The sequence below is a fragment of the Peromyscus eremicus genome, chromosome 8a (genome assembly GCF_949786415.1).
Source record: "Peromyscus eremicus chromosome 8a, PerEre_H2_v1, whole genome shotgun sequence".
NCBI lineage: Eukaryota > Metazoa > Chordata > Mammalia > Rodentia > Cricetidae > Peromyscus > Peromyscus eremicus.
Genome location: NC_081423.1, coordinates 73,498,464 through 73,515,141, shown reverse-complemented (window position 1 = coordinate 73,515,141; position 16,678 = coordinate 73,498,464). Strand labels below are relative to the sequence as shown.

General features: G+C 39.2%; 1 protein-coding gene across 1 annotated transcript in view; it reads left to right on the top strand.

Annotated features, from left to right (window-relative positions):
- Window positions 1-16,678, top strand: part of Stxbp4 (syntaxin binding protein 4) — a 153,876-nt gene that overhangs the window by 75,592 nt on the left and 61,606 nt on the right. The window contains exons 13-15 of the mRNA XM_059271512.1: window positions 4,033-4,209; window positions 13,940-14,056; window positions 15,518-15,567. Coding sequence (XP_059127495.1) covers window positions 4,033-4,209; window positions 13,940-14,056; window positions 15,518-15,567 — 344 coding nt within the window. The remainder of the gene's footprint in view (window positions 1-4,032; window positions 4,210-13,939; window positions 14,057-15,517; window positions 15,568-16,678) is intronic.

Sequence of the window (16,678 nt, the reverse complement as noted above, 5' to 3'; positions counted from 1 at the left end):
TGTACATTTTTTCCTGAAATAGTACAAAGAAACAAAGGAAAAACTGTAACAAGGATGGTAATAGTTTCTTTAACCTTCTCGTGAAAGTTATTATGGTCTTATAATTGTTAGAGCTCACTATATAGATGAACATGCTGAGTCTTAGAGAATTATGTAGGCAGAAAATGAGAGAAAAGGGGATCTCAGATCTAAGATACTGACCTAGCTAGGACCCATCCAAAGTGTATGCTTTTGTACTAAGCAAGTGCTATTGTTTGTCTTGTTGTAGATCATGTTACTTTGTGGGCGAAAATGCTGCATGTGTGAAAACATACAGCACAGTGGCCTTTAGCTAAGGCCTACAAAGATTATCATCAGCTTGAATTATATTTTCAAAGAAGAATTTGGTTTCATCTTTCCTAAAGATTCACTGCAAAGTTGTGGGGAGGCAAACGTTTGTTTAACAAAGAGACACTGTGAACTGAAGGCATTTTCTCATTATTGCCCCTAGAAAAATTCTGATTGTACTTCATACTTCAGGATTTTCCTCTACTGAGTTCGCTTATACTACTTAATATTTAAAAGCATGTTTTAGCTGGGTTTCCTGGCCTGCTGTTATGTCTTTGTTTTTCTTTTAAGATCTACCTTTGTAATCTCAATTTACCTCTAGCTCATACAAAGTGTATCAGTCAAAGACTACTGTATTTGTCCTGACTGGGATTGCAGGTTGATGGCGAGGCACTGAGAAAATTCTAGCTCAGATGTTACTGACATAGGAGGCTTTGCAGTTATTTATTAGAAGACAGCCTGGGAGGAAAAGAGAAAATGGATTGTTGTGATCCTCTCTCGCTAAATCCGGCCCACTGCTGTTATCTTTTCTTTCCTGCTTTCTCTGAAAGGCATCATTTCGGTGCACTAATCTTTTAAGCAGCCATTCAGTGGGAACTGGGCTAGAACCTTGCTAAGGGGTCACATTCACCAGCCTGACAGTTATACATTTACAAAAGAAATGGGATGAATTTATTCAGCATCAAAACCTCTGCATCTCTTACCACCCAGCCGTATTTCACACCATATTACCGTCACCGCGCCGCAATAGCTGCATAAATCCCATCCAGATTCTTCATTTAATTAACCAGCGTTCTTTGAGCAAAAATAAAAGTGCTGTTTTTATAGAGGAATAAAAGCTGCACGACGAAAGTGTGAAGAGGGCAGATCGTCAAATTAGTGATTCTTCACTGCAGCTGGGGTGATTTTCCTGCCCTTCCTCTCTCACTTCAGAGGCTTTTTTTTTTTTTTGATTGAATAGAAAATGGGGAGCAGTGCAGTGTCCTCAAATGTGTTTGAGAGTCTGTTGTTATAACCACATCCTAAGTTAGTGCAGGGCTGGTGCTGGTGATAACTGGTACCTAGAAATGATTTTTATAACATTTCTTGTAGTTGACCAGATAGTGTGGACTAGCGACCAAAAGCGTACACTCTATTAACTAAACTGCGTGAGTTCAAATCCCAGGCCTGCCACTAAGCTTTCTGTGCTTTGGTGCCCTGTCTTTGAAATGAGGATAATTCTAGACATACCTTATACTACCATATGCAGTTAGCTGGCTTGACACATAAAACCTTTAGGACGGAGCTATTATAGTAAACTGTTACCTCCTGTGTGTGCAGCAGCAGTCTGGTGCGAAGTCAACCCAGGTGTGCCACTAGTAACTTTCCTGGTCACCTGGGCTCGACTGACAGGTGCTGTGCATTAGGTACATCCCCCTTTCTCATCCACAGTCTCATGTCCAAAGGCACCCTTCCAGTATAAGACAAGTGCTTTCAGATACAAGGGAATAAAATTCTTTGAGTGGCAGGTATAGAGGGCAGTTGACTTCTCATACCACTCCATTTTGCACCCAGCTGCCAGGTTTACCTTTTAAAAGTAATTTGATTAATTCGTTTGTTTATATATCTCTTCTAAAAACAAACAAGCCAACAAAAAGCTATCTTCCAATAGGTTCCCTCTACCTCAGTCAAAACCCACCTGACATCATTTCTCACATGCCACATTCCTTCTTGCTCATTTGTCCACGTTGATTTATTTGTTTGTTTGTTTTATCTAACACTCCTTACACCATTTCTCTACATCACACCTTATGCTCTAGCCTGAGCCAGAAAAGGTGTAGGTATTATTTACCACTTTATATTGTATTGACATGATATTCCACAGTTGCCTGTATGAAGTAGATGCTAACTTCATGTTGATGACCTACCCTGTTGCTCTACTCTTAAACTACTGGAGCTCTACTTGCTTCATCTGTCTTCTCTTCTACAGCCACCCTGGTCAACCACAGTTGGCTTTACCTGTTCCCTTCCCCCTCTTCCTGCACCCACCTGTGTCCTTCCATACAGTCTGTTCTTAACTGAACAGTGAAATGCACCCCCTGAAAACTTAAGCCAGTTCATATCACTTCTCTACTCAAAAGCCCTCCGGTCACTTCCTACCTCACTCTAAGGGAAGCCAAGCTCCTTCAAATGGCCTGCCTCTCCAGCCCATCCTGTCTCCACACTCACTGTTACCTCTGCCCTGATATCTTCCCACTTCCCTATCTTTCCCATACTGCTCACTGCTTCTGCCTCACTGACTGCCTTGATGTTCCCCAAAGATACAAAGCCCAATCCAATCCCAGACCTCTGCACATGTGCTCCTTTTGCCCAAAAATCTTCTCTTCAGGAAATCATGGCATGGTCCCTTTTGCGGGTCTCTAGTCAATTCTTCTCATGGAGATTACAACTCATGCCTAAGCAACTGTCTGTCTCCCCAAACTAGAATGCAGATTTTGAAGGGTGAGAGTTTTCCGTGTATACTGTTCATGCATATTCCAGAGATTGACATATAATAAGCAATTATTGGATTCTGAATGAAAACAGACCCTTAAGACTACCCCACACCCTCTCCTTCCCTCAGTACTTTATGCTCCAACAAAAGCAAATGCTCCATAACAGCTTCAAGAACATCAAAATAGCCATAGTTTAATATTAGCCATAGCAATTGGAGCAGAAAGTTCCATTACAGAGAAGAGAGATTCCTGCACCCTCTAAAGAAGAGTTTTATGCTATAGTACTTGCCATATTAAATTATACAGGTGTCCTAAGGGACTGTGACCTAGCACCAAGGTACATTTTGAGAGAGCAAATGGCTTTTGCCACCCTAACCTTCCAAAGTGGAGAGTATAGCTAGTGTTTGGAGCATTTTTGTTTGTTTGTTTTGTTTTATTCTGTCATCCAAAGACAGTAAAGTGATGAAAAAAGATCATTAGTATTGAAGCCAAGCAGACCTGCCTAGGCTCAAAATTTGGTGTCTATATGCATTTGATCAGCTTGTTTATTCTCTGGGTCTCTCATTGCTTATGTGTAAATAGTTTTTAATCCATTTCTCTGGACATTATTCCAAAATTGAATGAGCAAAGACAGATGAAGCACACATTGTGTATTTAGTAATTGTGTCTTGGACATTGTATCCAACAGATAAACAATTAAATATTATGCTACTACCAAACCAAGAAGTAACAGTCTGATGTCCAGGAAGAAAGCTTTGCCTCTGGTGCTCAGTCCACTGCGAAGCCCCGCAGCACTATAAGCCCCTCCCCCAGCATCTGATGCAGCTGCAGGAGCCTTCTGAGAACACCAGCCCCTCCACCTACTTGTTCTTCTGTAGCTTACTCCTTTATCTTTTGAATCAGTTCCTACTCATCTATTTTGGATTTTCAGTTTTCTTTACCTTCCTTCATTTCTCTGAAAGTGATGCTAGGTATGTGATGCTAAAGATTCATACAGAATCTTTATACAGAAAAAAAAATATACAAAAAAATTTCAGGAAACCAACAAAAGACAGAGCAGCTAGTTCATATAATGAGATAACGTGCTCACTAGTTTTTAGGTGGAAGATAAAGCACAGAGACATGTTAAGCTTTGGAATCATAACTGCCAAAATGAGAAAAATACTTTGTATAGACTGCAGACGTATGTTTTGCATTTTCTTCACTTAACATTAACTTTTAACTTCCTTAGGAAGCCAAAGCTGTAGCTGAAGAGACACGAGCTCTGCGAAGCCGGATCCATCTTGCTGAAGCTGCACAGAGGCAGGCGCATGGGATGGAAATGGACTATGAAGAAGTGATCCATCTGCTAGAGGCTGAGATCTCAGAGCTAAAGGCTCAGCTTGCTGATTATTCTGACCAAAATAAAGTAAGCAAACAGCCCTCTCTAGTTACCATGGTTTCCTTGTCACTGTCGTGTATCCTGTTTTCATTTTCTTTTTATCTGCACGTCTAAACTGGGTCAGTGTTTGTCTTCTATTATTCAATGATAGGACGTTGTTTCATGAAGAGGGTGGTGTGGAAGTTGTGAGCCTGCCTTTATCCAGAGAGCTTGGAGATGGAAAAGAAAGCACAGGCCCAGAATTAATTGGGTCATTGGTCACCATTGTTCCATTCAGCCATTCAGGCCTGGAACTATTTAACGTTTAATTGATGGCACTGGTTTTTTCTTTCTGCTTTTGAGCTTGCTAATTTGTTTTGTGGAGGTGGAAGGAGGCAATTCATGGGATGAGTTTTGTTCTTTGATTAGAGAACTTGGGGCAGTATAGCAGTAGACACATTAATGAATTGTTACACGAGACCCATGATGACTAATGAGAAGAAACCAAGTTTGATTTGTTTTGTTCTGTTTTGTTTCTTTCAGTGTAAGGAGTACTAAACTGAGCTCTTCTAGAAGAGCTCTTAATTGCAAAACATGATACTGAGTACTTTGCAGGAAGCAGCTGAACATCTCTATGTAGAAATTGTCCACAGTATACCATCTTTAGTTATGACTAACCTTCAAAAACCATAGTAGGCGCGCGCATGTGTGTGTGTGTGTTTGTGTGTGTTTGTGTGTGTGTGTGTGTGAGAGACAAAGTATAAACTAGAATGAATTGAAGCAGATATTTTGTAGCTTTGTAGAAATTCTTCAATTATAAGTAATGAGTGTTTATATCTATAACCCATTCAGCCTTCAAGAGAATACAAAACAAATTTGAGCTATTTATGAATATTTGAGCATATAAGGCTTATTATGTTCTTTAACCTACCAAATAAAAATGAAGCTAGTTTTAGAAAAGAAAATTCTAACAGAAAATGTGATATTTTCTCTGCTCAACTCTAAAGAGCCCTCGTCATTTTTTCCAATATCTCCTCATTTAAACCAGCTCACAGAAGGCTGGAGGACCCACTCAGCACTGAGGAGACCATGAAGGAGCACATAGCACCTGAGAAAGCAGCAACACTTAGGAATTTGTTTATCTGTGTGCATTTTTCAGCAGCTGTGGCTACACCATAGAAGACAAATTGCTAAAGGGTCTTATTAATAAAAGCCCAGAGCCAGATGTTGGGGTAAAAACTGAGAGATCAGAAAAGTAGAAAGAAGCCAGGCATGTTCTTACCACTTGGAAATCCTCAGCCAAAGCTACTTCCTGTAAACTCACACCTATATGCCTTTCTTTTCTGCATCCCACTTCCTCACTCCGCCCAGTTATATCACTTCCTGTCTGTCTGTACAGACCTCCAGACCTTTATGGTTAACTAGTGTTGGAATTTAAGTCGTGTGCCACCACGCCTGACTCTGTTCCCAGTGTGGCCTTGAACTCATAGAGATCCAGACAGATCCCTGCCTCCCGAGTGATAGGATTAAAGGTGTGTGTTTAATGTAGTGGCTGGCTTTTTCCTCTGATCCACAGATAAGCTTTATTAGGGTGCACTATATATTGGGAGACATAATATATCACCACAATGCCATGTAACTTTAACCTAATTATGAGAAATTGTAGAAATTACCAAAATATTAAAAATACTTTTAATAAAATAGTTATTTTTAAAGCAAAAGTTGCCAGTGTTTAATAGTTTCAAATTTTTGCTGTTGTTTTTTGTAGCATTGGAGATTGAAGCAGGACCTTATATGTGTTAGGCAGTGCTCTTTTGTTGAACTCTCGGTGGCCCTGTATTTTGAAGTAATGTACTTGTAAGAATGCTGTGGGATATTCTGTATGGCAAATGTGTTGCTAATTAGTCAATAAATAAAACACTGATTGGCCATTGGCTAGGCAGGAAGTGTAGGCGGGACAAGGAGGAGAATAAAGCTGGGAAGTGGAAGGCTGAGTCAGAGAGACACTGCCAGCTGCCACGATGAAAAACAGCATGTGAAGATGTCGGTAAGCCACGAGCCACGTGGCAGGGTATAGATTAATGGAAATGGATTAATTTAAACTGTAAGAAAAGTTAGCAAGAAGCCTGCCACGGCCATACAGTTTGTAACCAATATAAGTCTCTGTGTTTACTTGGTCGGGTCTGAGTGGCTGTGGGACTGGCAGGTGACAGAGATTTGTCCTGACTGTGGGGCAGGCAGGAAAACTATAGCTACATAAGAGGTTTGCATAAAATTATCCAGTGGTTTTGTTAGTTTTTAAAATATTTATCAGCGTTTGTGTGAGGGGATATTTGGAGGTGAGAGGGCATGTGACTCAATGTGCATGTGGAAGCCAGAGGACCATGCTGTGGAGTCGTTTTTCTCCACCAGCCTGTATGTAGGTTCCTGGGAACAAACTCCGATCCCCAGGCTCATGCAGCAAGCACCATTACCCACTGAGCCAGCCCTCCGGCTCCCAGTGTGGTGTTCTGTTGTATAAAGTTTAGGTTATTACATTCTCTCTTCTCCTAAGTTGCCTGGCAATATAATCAATTCATGTTCTCCCTCTTTGTAGCTTTATGTGGGATCTCATAACATCCCTTTTAATAAGAGCCTAAACTACCTCTCTAAAATCAATTTTCTTTATTTTTTATTTTGAAAGAAGAGATATTAAATGTAAACATCCCAAGATTCAGTATTTTCCAATTTTGATACCAGTGGGGAAAAGTAACCTTTTCAACTGTGCGTAAGACTGCTTAAGGATCTGTTGACCTAGGTACTGTAGAACAAGATTCAAATATTTAATTATCTTTATTTACTTATTTCGGTGGGGGGCAGAGTACATATCGACTAGCGTGTGAATGCATGTGTGTGTGCACTTGCATGTAGAGGTCAGAAGTCAACATCAGGTATCTTTCCTAGAGAGCTATCCATCTTTTGGGAGTGGGAGGAGAGGAGTGTTCACAGAGATTCGCACTGGGACCTGCATTACCGAGCGCCTCTTCTGGTCACCTTTCCAGAGAAGGGATGACGCACGTGCGCCACTCCACCTGGCTCTTCATGTGGGTGCTGGGAGGGAACTTGAGCCATAGAGTGCACAGGAAGCACATTAGCAACTGAGCTATCTCTAGGGCACCTAAATATTTATGTTTTAGATATGGATTCTTTCTGTCATAGTGCTTTTATTTATTACTGTAATTTTCCTTAAATTATCAATATATTTTCAAATTTGTATTTGGGCTTTTGAAAAAATGCGTCTGATGCATAAGAAATAAAACATTCTTGGGACTGGAGAGATAACTCAGTAGTTAGGAGTGCTTGCTGCTCTTGCAGAAAACCCAGGACCTGTTCCTACCATCCAGGTGAATAGCACAACCTGTAACTCCAACCATAGGGGGACCTAATGCCCTTTCTGATCTCATGGGCAACCACACCCACATGTACACTGCACATGCATATATAACACATGAGTAAAAATAAATATTTTTAAAAAATAAAATTAAGCATTACTAATACCTGTGAAGGACCACAATACCCCTCTTCAGATTGCATCCACTGCCCTTGCTCACATAGTGTCTACCGTTTTATTGATAATTTTATTACTTGCATATCTACTCCCTGTTTGTTTAGTTTTGCCTGTTTAACAGGTTAATTTGTAGCTAGTTGGTATCTTTTTCCGTCTTTATTCCTCATTGCATGAATTACCACCATGCAGCTATCCATTCTGTATTTGATGGGCAGTCTTATTATTTCTGTATTATTCTCTGAATCATGCTCCTGAGAACATTCTGATGCATATAACTTTCTCAACATGTGTAACTGTTACCTATGAAAAATAGTATTGCCAGGGTGAATGATAATTGTATGTTCAACTTTATAAGTAAATGCCTAATTGTGACTGAAAGTATTTTTAACTAATTTGTATTCCCATGAAGAATGGAGCAGAATTACCATTCACCCCTTGCTGATCCTTGGCTTTCTTTCATTTTGAATTTTTATCCATCTGGTTGGTATAATAATTGCTATGCCAGTATGGTTTAATTTGAATTCCCCTAGTTACTAATGACTAACATAGTGGTATGCTGGGACCCATAGACAGTGGCTCATGAGAACTTGTCTCTTCTCAATGCCATGTTCACTGATGGAGGTTGGAAGCTTGAAATCAACCATGATGGAGTCATTTATATCCCCAAATGCCGTAAACCTGCAATTTGCCCTCCCTGCCTCAGATAACCAGTTGAGCATATATTTATGCATTCAATAGTCACTTATTTTTCTCAGTGAAATGTGCTTCTGTATCTTTTAGTTATTTTCCCATTGGGTTATTTGTCTTTTGCTTCAAGACATGCATTGATTCTCTTGGTTACTAATCCTTTATTAACTTATATGTTATAAAACTACTCTCTCAAACATGTGGCCTGCCTTTTCTACTCTATAATGAAATAGAAAGGAGCTCTTAATTTTCATGGAAACTTATCGCCTTAGTTACTTTTCTATTACTGTGCTAAGACACCATGACCAAGTCAACTTGTAGGAGAGTTTATTTGAGGCTTACAGTTTTAGAGGTTTGGGGTCCGTGACCATCATAGTAGGTGGCGTAGAAGCAGACAGGCAGGAATGGCACTGGAGAGTAGCTAAAAGCTTACATGATAGTCCACAAGCATCAGAGAGAAAGCTAACTTGGAATGTCCTGAATTTTTGAAGACGCCATGCCTGACCCCAATGACACACCTCTGCAACAAGGCCACGCTTCCTAATCCTTCACAGACGAACAGATCACCAACTGGGGACTAACCATTCAAATATGAGCCTATGGGGTCATTCTTAATCAGACCACATTTATCAATTGTTTCCCTCTTCTGTTTTTTCAAAAGTCCTTCAGTCTCCAAAGATACAAAGATATTTATTTATGTTTGCTTCTAGAAGTTGTAAAGTTTTGATACTTCTCTGATTGGTTTTGTAGTACTACATGAGATGGAGAACTATCTCCTTCTTTCATTATTCCACATGAATGACACTACCTGATCCTTCACTTAAAAATCTCATTTGCTAACTCACCTGGACGTGGTCGTCTCTGTACTATTCCAAGGTTCCATGTGGGTCTGGCTCTCTAGTTTCTTTCACTGGCCTACATTTTACCTCTGAAGGTAACACAGTTGGTTGCTTACTATGCCTTTTACGATAATCTGATCATGCTGTCTACTTATTTTTACCCAAAAGTGTGTTGGCTACATGGCCCTCCTATTACATATTCTGTATACTACTTATCCATACCACTAAAAAAGAATTGCAAATTTGACTGTAAGATTATTAAATATATAAACTTGGGAAGGATTTTTTTCTTTTTGCCCTTTTCTTTGAATACCACTGAGGCAAAGAAAGGTTCTTGTCTGTGACTAGAGAATCTAGTTTATAGGATCACAATCCAGCAAAATTTGCTGATGTTTGCTTCATGGCTCAATATGCACTTGATCTTTACAAATGGTCCAAAAGAACTTGAAAAGATCTGCCATGCCAGGTACTTTCCATGTAGTTAACAAGGTTGAGGACATCAGGGCTTCAGTTCCTCTCCGTTCATAGTAATGTCTTTATGTTCTTAAACCATCAGTATTCATAGAAACATACTAATATCTCTCTTGGGATTTCCTTTCTTTAGTATTATTTGTATATTTTGAAACAATGCTTTTAGATACATTAAGGCTTGAAATTATACAACGGTCTTTTACGAAAATGTTAGGATTCTATCTGTAAATCTTGCCCCTTACAATTATTTTCTATTTTCATTAAAATAGCTACATTTGTTTGATATTTATTTATATATTTTTAAAGTTTTATTTACTTTCAACTTTTTAGTTTCTATTTATTTCAGTTATGTGTGTGGCAAACATGAAATTGGAAATTCCTATCCCTACCCCCAGCACACCCATTTATTAATTGTTGAGCTTTAATTGGAAATAACTTTCTATTTGTAGATTTTCACTTATTAAAGCACCTGGTTAGTCTTTGTCCTCTGACTTGTTAACTGCAGCTGTCCATGTATTCAAGATATTTAACTGGAGTTTTATATTAATTCAGATACCTTCTGCCCAATTACATGTAATTCTTTGCTGTTTTCAAAATTATGTATGGTCTCCAATATTTTTTATTTAATTAATTAATTTATTTTACATCTCGACTGCAGTTTCCCCTCCCTCCTCTCCTTCTACCCCACCCTACCCCCAATCCACTCCTCATCTATTTCTGTTCAGAGAGGGGCAAGCCTCCCTTGGGTATCAACAAAGCATAGCATATAATGTTGCTCTAAGACTAAGCTCCTCCCCCTTGTATTTAGGCTGGGCAAGGCAACCCAGTATGAGGAATAGATTCCTAAGTGCCAGCCAAAGCATTAGGGACAGCCTCTGCTCCCATTATAAGGAGTCTCACAAGTAGACCAAGCTACACAACTGTCACATATATGTAGAGGGCCTAGGTCAGTCCCATGCAGGCTCCCTGGTTGTTAGTTCAGATTCTGTGAGCTCCTATGAGCCAGAGTAGTTGATTCTGTCGGGTTTCGTGTGATGTCCTTGACCCCTTACAATTCTTTGCTCCTACAATCCTCCCTCCCTCTCTTCAGCAGGATTCCCCAAGCTCAGCCTAATGTTTGGCTGTGGGTCTCTGCATCTGTTTCCATCAGTTACTGGATGAAGGCTCTCTGATGACACTTGGAGTAGTCACCAATCTGATCACAGGAGATGGCCTGCTCAGGCTATGTATCCACTATTGCTAGGTGTCTTAGCTGGGGTCATCCTTGTAGATTTGTGGGAGTTTCCCTTGAATCAAGTTTCTACCTGACCCCGAAAAGCACGCCCCCTTTCCAATCATCTCTTTCAGTGCTCTCCCCCTCTACCCACCTTGATGCTGGCACAGTGGTCAAGGCTGTTTGTCCTCCTCTGCAGCCACCGAGTCTTGGACCTTGACTAAAGGTGGTGAGTGAGGGTCTGCTTCTTTGTGTGGTAGACACCTTCCAGCACATCTGTTCTTTGGCTGCAGCTGAGGAAGGAACTTCTTCACTTTGGGCACTATTTTGGCAAAAATACTGTTATAAACCACCATGTGGTTGCTGGGAATCAAAACTGAGTCCTCTGCAAAAACAGCCAGCTCTCTTAACTGCTAAGCCAGCTCTCAAGCCCTGTGTCTCTAATTTCTTAATGATTATCCTGGAATATTTGATATTCTGTATTAAATTATCATGAAATTCATCAATAATGTTTCCCCCATCTACATATTAAAAGCACTTTTGAACATAAGCCTAATCATCTCTCCCTCCTTAATTTCTGTTGCTGGTAGATTCTAGTTCTCTCTTGACTTTATCGCTTTTGCAGTTTGGTTAATGTGGTCCAAGTTGGTCTGGATAGACCCCATGCCTGGACCTTTTGTTCATAATTCCTTATTACATCTCAGGCTTTCTTGCTTCCTGAAACAGTTGTTTCAAATTCATTTAGTGAAGTTGTACTGATAATAAACTCTCCATTTTGTTTCTCTGAAAAACATTCTGATTCAACTTTGAAAAGAATATATTTAGGTACATTTAGAGTATTGTGTTACCATATAACTGTCATTGTTTTTATTTCATGCTACCATGTCAGCCATCAGTCATTTGTAAGATATTTCCTTCTGAATGGTTTTAAGACTCTTTGGCTTTGATATCAGTGTTTTAACCCCATGTTCATTTGTTGATCTGATCTATTTGGGATTCATCCAACTTCCTCATCAGAGGATCGCTGTCTTGTCCTTTCTGGAAATCCTAAGCATTCATCCTGATTGTTCTCCGCCCCTCCTCCCTCCTTTTCTCCTTCTCTCCCCACTCCCCTCCTCTCTCCAGGATCTCACAATGTATGCCAGCCTACCCTTGAATTCATACAGGCCCCCCTGCCTCTACCTCCTAAGTGTGGGATTAAAGGTGTGCACCACAATCCACAATGCCCAGTTGTTGTTGTTTTTTTAAGATTTTCATTTTGACTGCAGTTTCATACCCAAAAAATTTAATGGAATAGGCCTGATTCACCACTTTAATTCAGAAACCAATGCCTGCCTTTAAAAATAAACATGTATTTATTAATTTATTTTAAGTGCATCAGCATTTTGCCTGCATGTGTGTGTACCATGTATGTGCCTGGTGCCCACTAAAATCAGCAAAGGGTGTCAGATCCCTAGAAATGGAGTTACAGCCAGTTTTGTGATGCCTTGGATGTTCTGGGTACTGGACCCAGGTCCTCTGTAAGAACAGAAAGCGATCTTAAGCAAAAAGCCATCTCTCCAGCCCCCAGGGTGTTTCCTTTGATTCTTTCTGGTAGTCTCTGTGTGATCTGTGTTCTCTTACCTCTTCTTCATTCGTAGTTCAAATTTTATTTCTGTTCAGTCCTCAGAAATTTTACTACTTTTGTTTTCTAGTTTCTCCATTTTCTTTTTCGATGTATGAAATTGAGTGTTATTGTGTTCTAACTTAATAACTATATTATTAAGATGACTATGTCATTGGATCTGTTTTGAGTTTCTTGTCCTGTTATATTTTCTTTATTTCATTTTATTATTTATTTATTTTGGTTTCTCAAGGCAGATTTCTCTGTGTAGCCCTTGCTACATGACTATCCTGGAACTCACGCTGTAGGCCAGGATGGCCTTGAACTCAGAGATCTGCCTCCTCTGCCTCCTGAGTGCTGGAATTAAAGGCCTGAGCTACCACCACCTGGCCTATTATATTTTCAATTCTCTTTTTTAAGCCCACTAAACATAATTATCTTTATGTACCAGATTAATATATACATTCTTTTAGATCTAATGGTTAATTATCTGATTGTCAATTCATAAAATGTATTTCTTTATGTTTAGTGATTTTTTTAAATTCTAAGCTCATGTTTTTGTGTCACACAATTATGGAAATTCTATGAAATACCAATTTAAAAAATTGCTTCCAGAAAAGTTTTATTTTTGCTTCTCTTAACCTAGTACCAGTTTAAGTAATAATTTCAGGTTATGGATTTTCATGACATCTAAATAACATAAATTCAGCCCCCAAATCTCCTTCTGTTTCTCTGTCAATCATTGTTTGAGCCTTACTGGGTAAGGACTTACACTTGGCAGTTATTCAGGACAGACTTTTTTACCAACCAGAGCCAAAACCAGAGTACCTGTTCTATAGAAATCATATCACTCATTTACCCATCACAGTTCAGCATGCCATGTGTGTCTGATGAAATCCCCAATGTGGACCTCCAGGATCAGGACGTGCCTCAGAGCAAATGATGCTTCAGAATTCCCCTGTCACTGCGGCTCACTGGGCACTGCAGCTGTTCTTCATAGAATGCTTTTACTTCTCTGTTGTTAATAGTTTGACCTTACATTGGAGTGTGTGTGTGTGTGTGTGTGTGTGTGTGTGTATTCAACACTTTGGGCTGTACCATCCATAGGCTTTCTGTTACCCTGTATTAAAACAAGTCCTTATAAAAACTTGTAAGCTGAATGTAAGTCACACAAAAATCAGTAAAAGTCATATGCAGTGTATGTCATAGAACTGAAAGTATCTGTGAGGAAATAATTAACTTTTAAATATTTAATCAGTTATATTCCACCTCTCCTCAAAATCAGAAACCCTTTGTAAAAAGTGAGACAATAAATGAAATGGTAGTATCAAATACTAGTTTACGAAAACTAGAAATGGGCAAAAATTGTTACAAGTTGAAGAAATGTGGACAGTGTTGCTTCTGCCCTCTTTGTCCAGGAAAGTGTCCAGGACTTGAGAAAGAGAGTCACAGTTCTTGACTGCCAATTGCGAAAATCTGAAATGGCTCGGAAAACTTTCAAGGCGTCTACTGAAAGGCTCCTTCATTTTGTAGAGGTAAGTTCCCTCTTACGTTGACCCTCTGTCTCCTTGGATTCTACAGCAGTGAGTTCAGCTAAGCATGGATTGAAGAGATCCAGGAACAAAAACTCCAGGAATTCCCACAAAGCGCACCAAGCTCTATGTTGAGTCTGTGTGAATGAAGTGGTGTAGTCACACCCCACAAGATCACCATTGTCCTTCTCCAGTCCTCTCTAGAGTGCCAGTCACCTCATTTCTCATTTGTGTACTATGTGCTTAGGCCTGAGGTGGTTGCTTCAATACGAAACAAGGATAGAAAAACTCGAGTCCTTATTTTGAATATAATAGACTATAAAACTATTTCCATAAAAGCTATACTGTCTTATTTATAAGTCATTTAGAGATGATTTGAAGAATCCGTAGGCTGTGTATAACACATGCATACCTACTAAACCACTTGTGCATCTCTGGATTTTTATTGTGGCTAATCATAGACCCAGGGATCCTGAAACCAATCCCCTGTACTTAAGCTACTAAGGGATAACTATGTTATATTGTTTTTATTTTTGTTTTGTTTTTGTTTTTAAATCTTACCAGATCTGAAGGCACAAGGTTGTAATCCTAGATTCTTGGAATCCTGAGGCTAGAAGATAACGAGTCCAAGGCTATCCTGGCAACTTAACGAGACCCTCTCTCAAAAGAAATAGTTAAAAGGAGTGTTGGAAATATACTTTTATGGTAGAATACTGGCCTGCCATCTGAGATCCTAAATTCAATCCCCAGTACTGAGAGAGGGAAAGAGGGAAGAAGGAAAGGAGGGAGGGAGGGGGAATAAGTACTGTCACAGAAAAAAGTTGTGCTGTCTGGTAACTACAGAAACATCTCTTTCAAAACAGCAATTCTAACTTATAGTCAGATTTAGATTTGCCTTGGTATATGAAAAGAATAGTTAATATTATATAGGTTGTTAGTGATAATTATATGCATAATAAAATATACTGTGTTTTAATAACTACTCTCCTAAAAATCCTGATACCATGTAAGCATAGTTTGGTAATTATTCTCACTATCATGAAGTGCTAGAGAGATGGCTTACTTTCCCAGAGAGGAGTGCTTACTGCTCTTGTGAAGCGCCTGAATTACGTTCCCAGGACCCACATCAGGTGACTCACAACCACCTTAACTCCAGTTCCAAGGAACACAGCACGCTTTCTAGCCTCTACAAGTATCTGCACACATGTACACACACACACACACACACACACACACACACACACACACACACACACAAATAAATACAAATATTTTAAATAAATAAATATCTTAATGATGTCCAAGTAGAATTTCATGTTAATATAATTGATTCACCCACCATAATAGGAGCATCTGCATAGTCAATGAAGGAGAAAATTGTAAATATTAATTAATCAAGCAGAGATTTTGTTTTTGTTTTTGAGCTATTGAACTTACAAATCTCCTTCACCATTTTGTCACTAGGCTGCTCAGGAAGTACTTTTGGATAGTTCTGCTCCTTTATCCAGTTTAAGGTAAGAATGCATTGCTTTCTGCAGCGTATGAACACTAATTTCTTTGTCTATAGTTGTGGCTAAAATACTCTAGGGTAGTTTTAGGATGCTGCGTGATTCCCATTGAATGCTCTTTTTCACTTTTTGGAAGGAAGTGTATGAACATACTGTTTGGGTTCCATCTCCCTAAAAGAAACGCTGAAGCATTTAGACAGCCATTGTGACTTTGTACTCTCAGATTGAGGATTCACACATCCTGTCTGTGTGTGGGTAAGCTGCTGGCGGCAGATGCACTACTGAAGACGGTCTCAGCCTGGCAGATGCATTACGTCAAATAGGATTTTGCAAAATATATTCACACAATCAACTCCTTTCATTTTCATCATTCGGTAGATATAAATAAAAGAAGTATGTTTGTAGACTACACCTTGATTTGTTATTATTCACAGCATGCTGCTGTCTTCAGGATTCCTCCTCGGAGCTGCAAACATACAAATGTTTGTTTGTCTCAAGCTACAGCTTCCCATTCACTTTGATACATGATGAAGGGCGTATACTGAGGAGTATTCCTACCGGTCTGTGTTAAAGTACTTGTTTCCTTATGACTACCATAGTTCATACTGTGCCCATCTCCACCAGCACCACTTGCAGAAACACAAACTACTATTACTGTTGAGAAAACAGCCGTTCAATAGAAGAAATAAGATCCACACACAGTGGCTTCTGCCTGTAATACCAGCACTTGGGAGGCTGAGACAGGAGGATCTCTGTTGAAGTCAAGACCAACCACCATGGCTACAGTGAGGCCTTCTCTTTAAAAAAAAAAAAAAAAAAAAAAAGGAAAAAATGTCTACAGTTGCTGACTTTTGCGTTCATTTTAATGTTTCATTTCTTATTATGAAAGAATCAGGCATTTTGTTATTAACTGTTGCTTACAATATAATTCTGTGAATTCTATGAATATTGTTTTAGTAGGGATTTTTAAAACGCTCAGTAGCCATATTTCCATTTTACATGTTAAGTGTGCCACACCCCTTCAGTATCATTTTGACCTTTACTAATTCAAATTTTTGGTATTAAATATCAAGTTTAAAAATAATTAGTTAAAAGCTAAAAGTTCTCACGCCTTTAA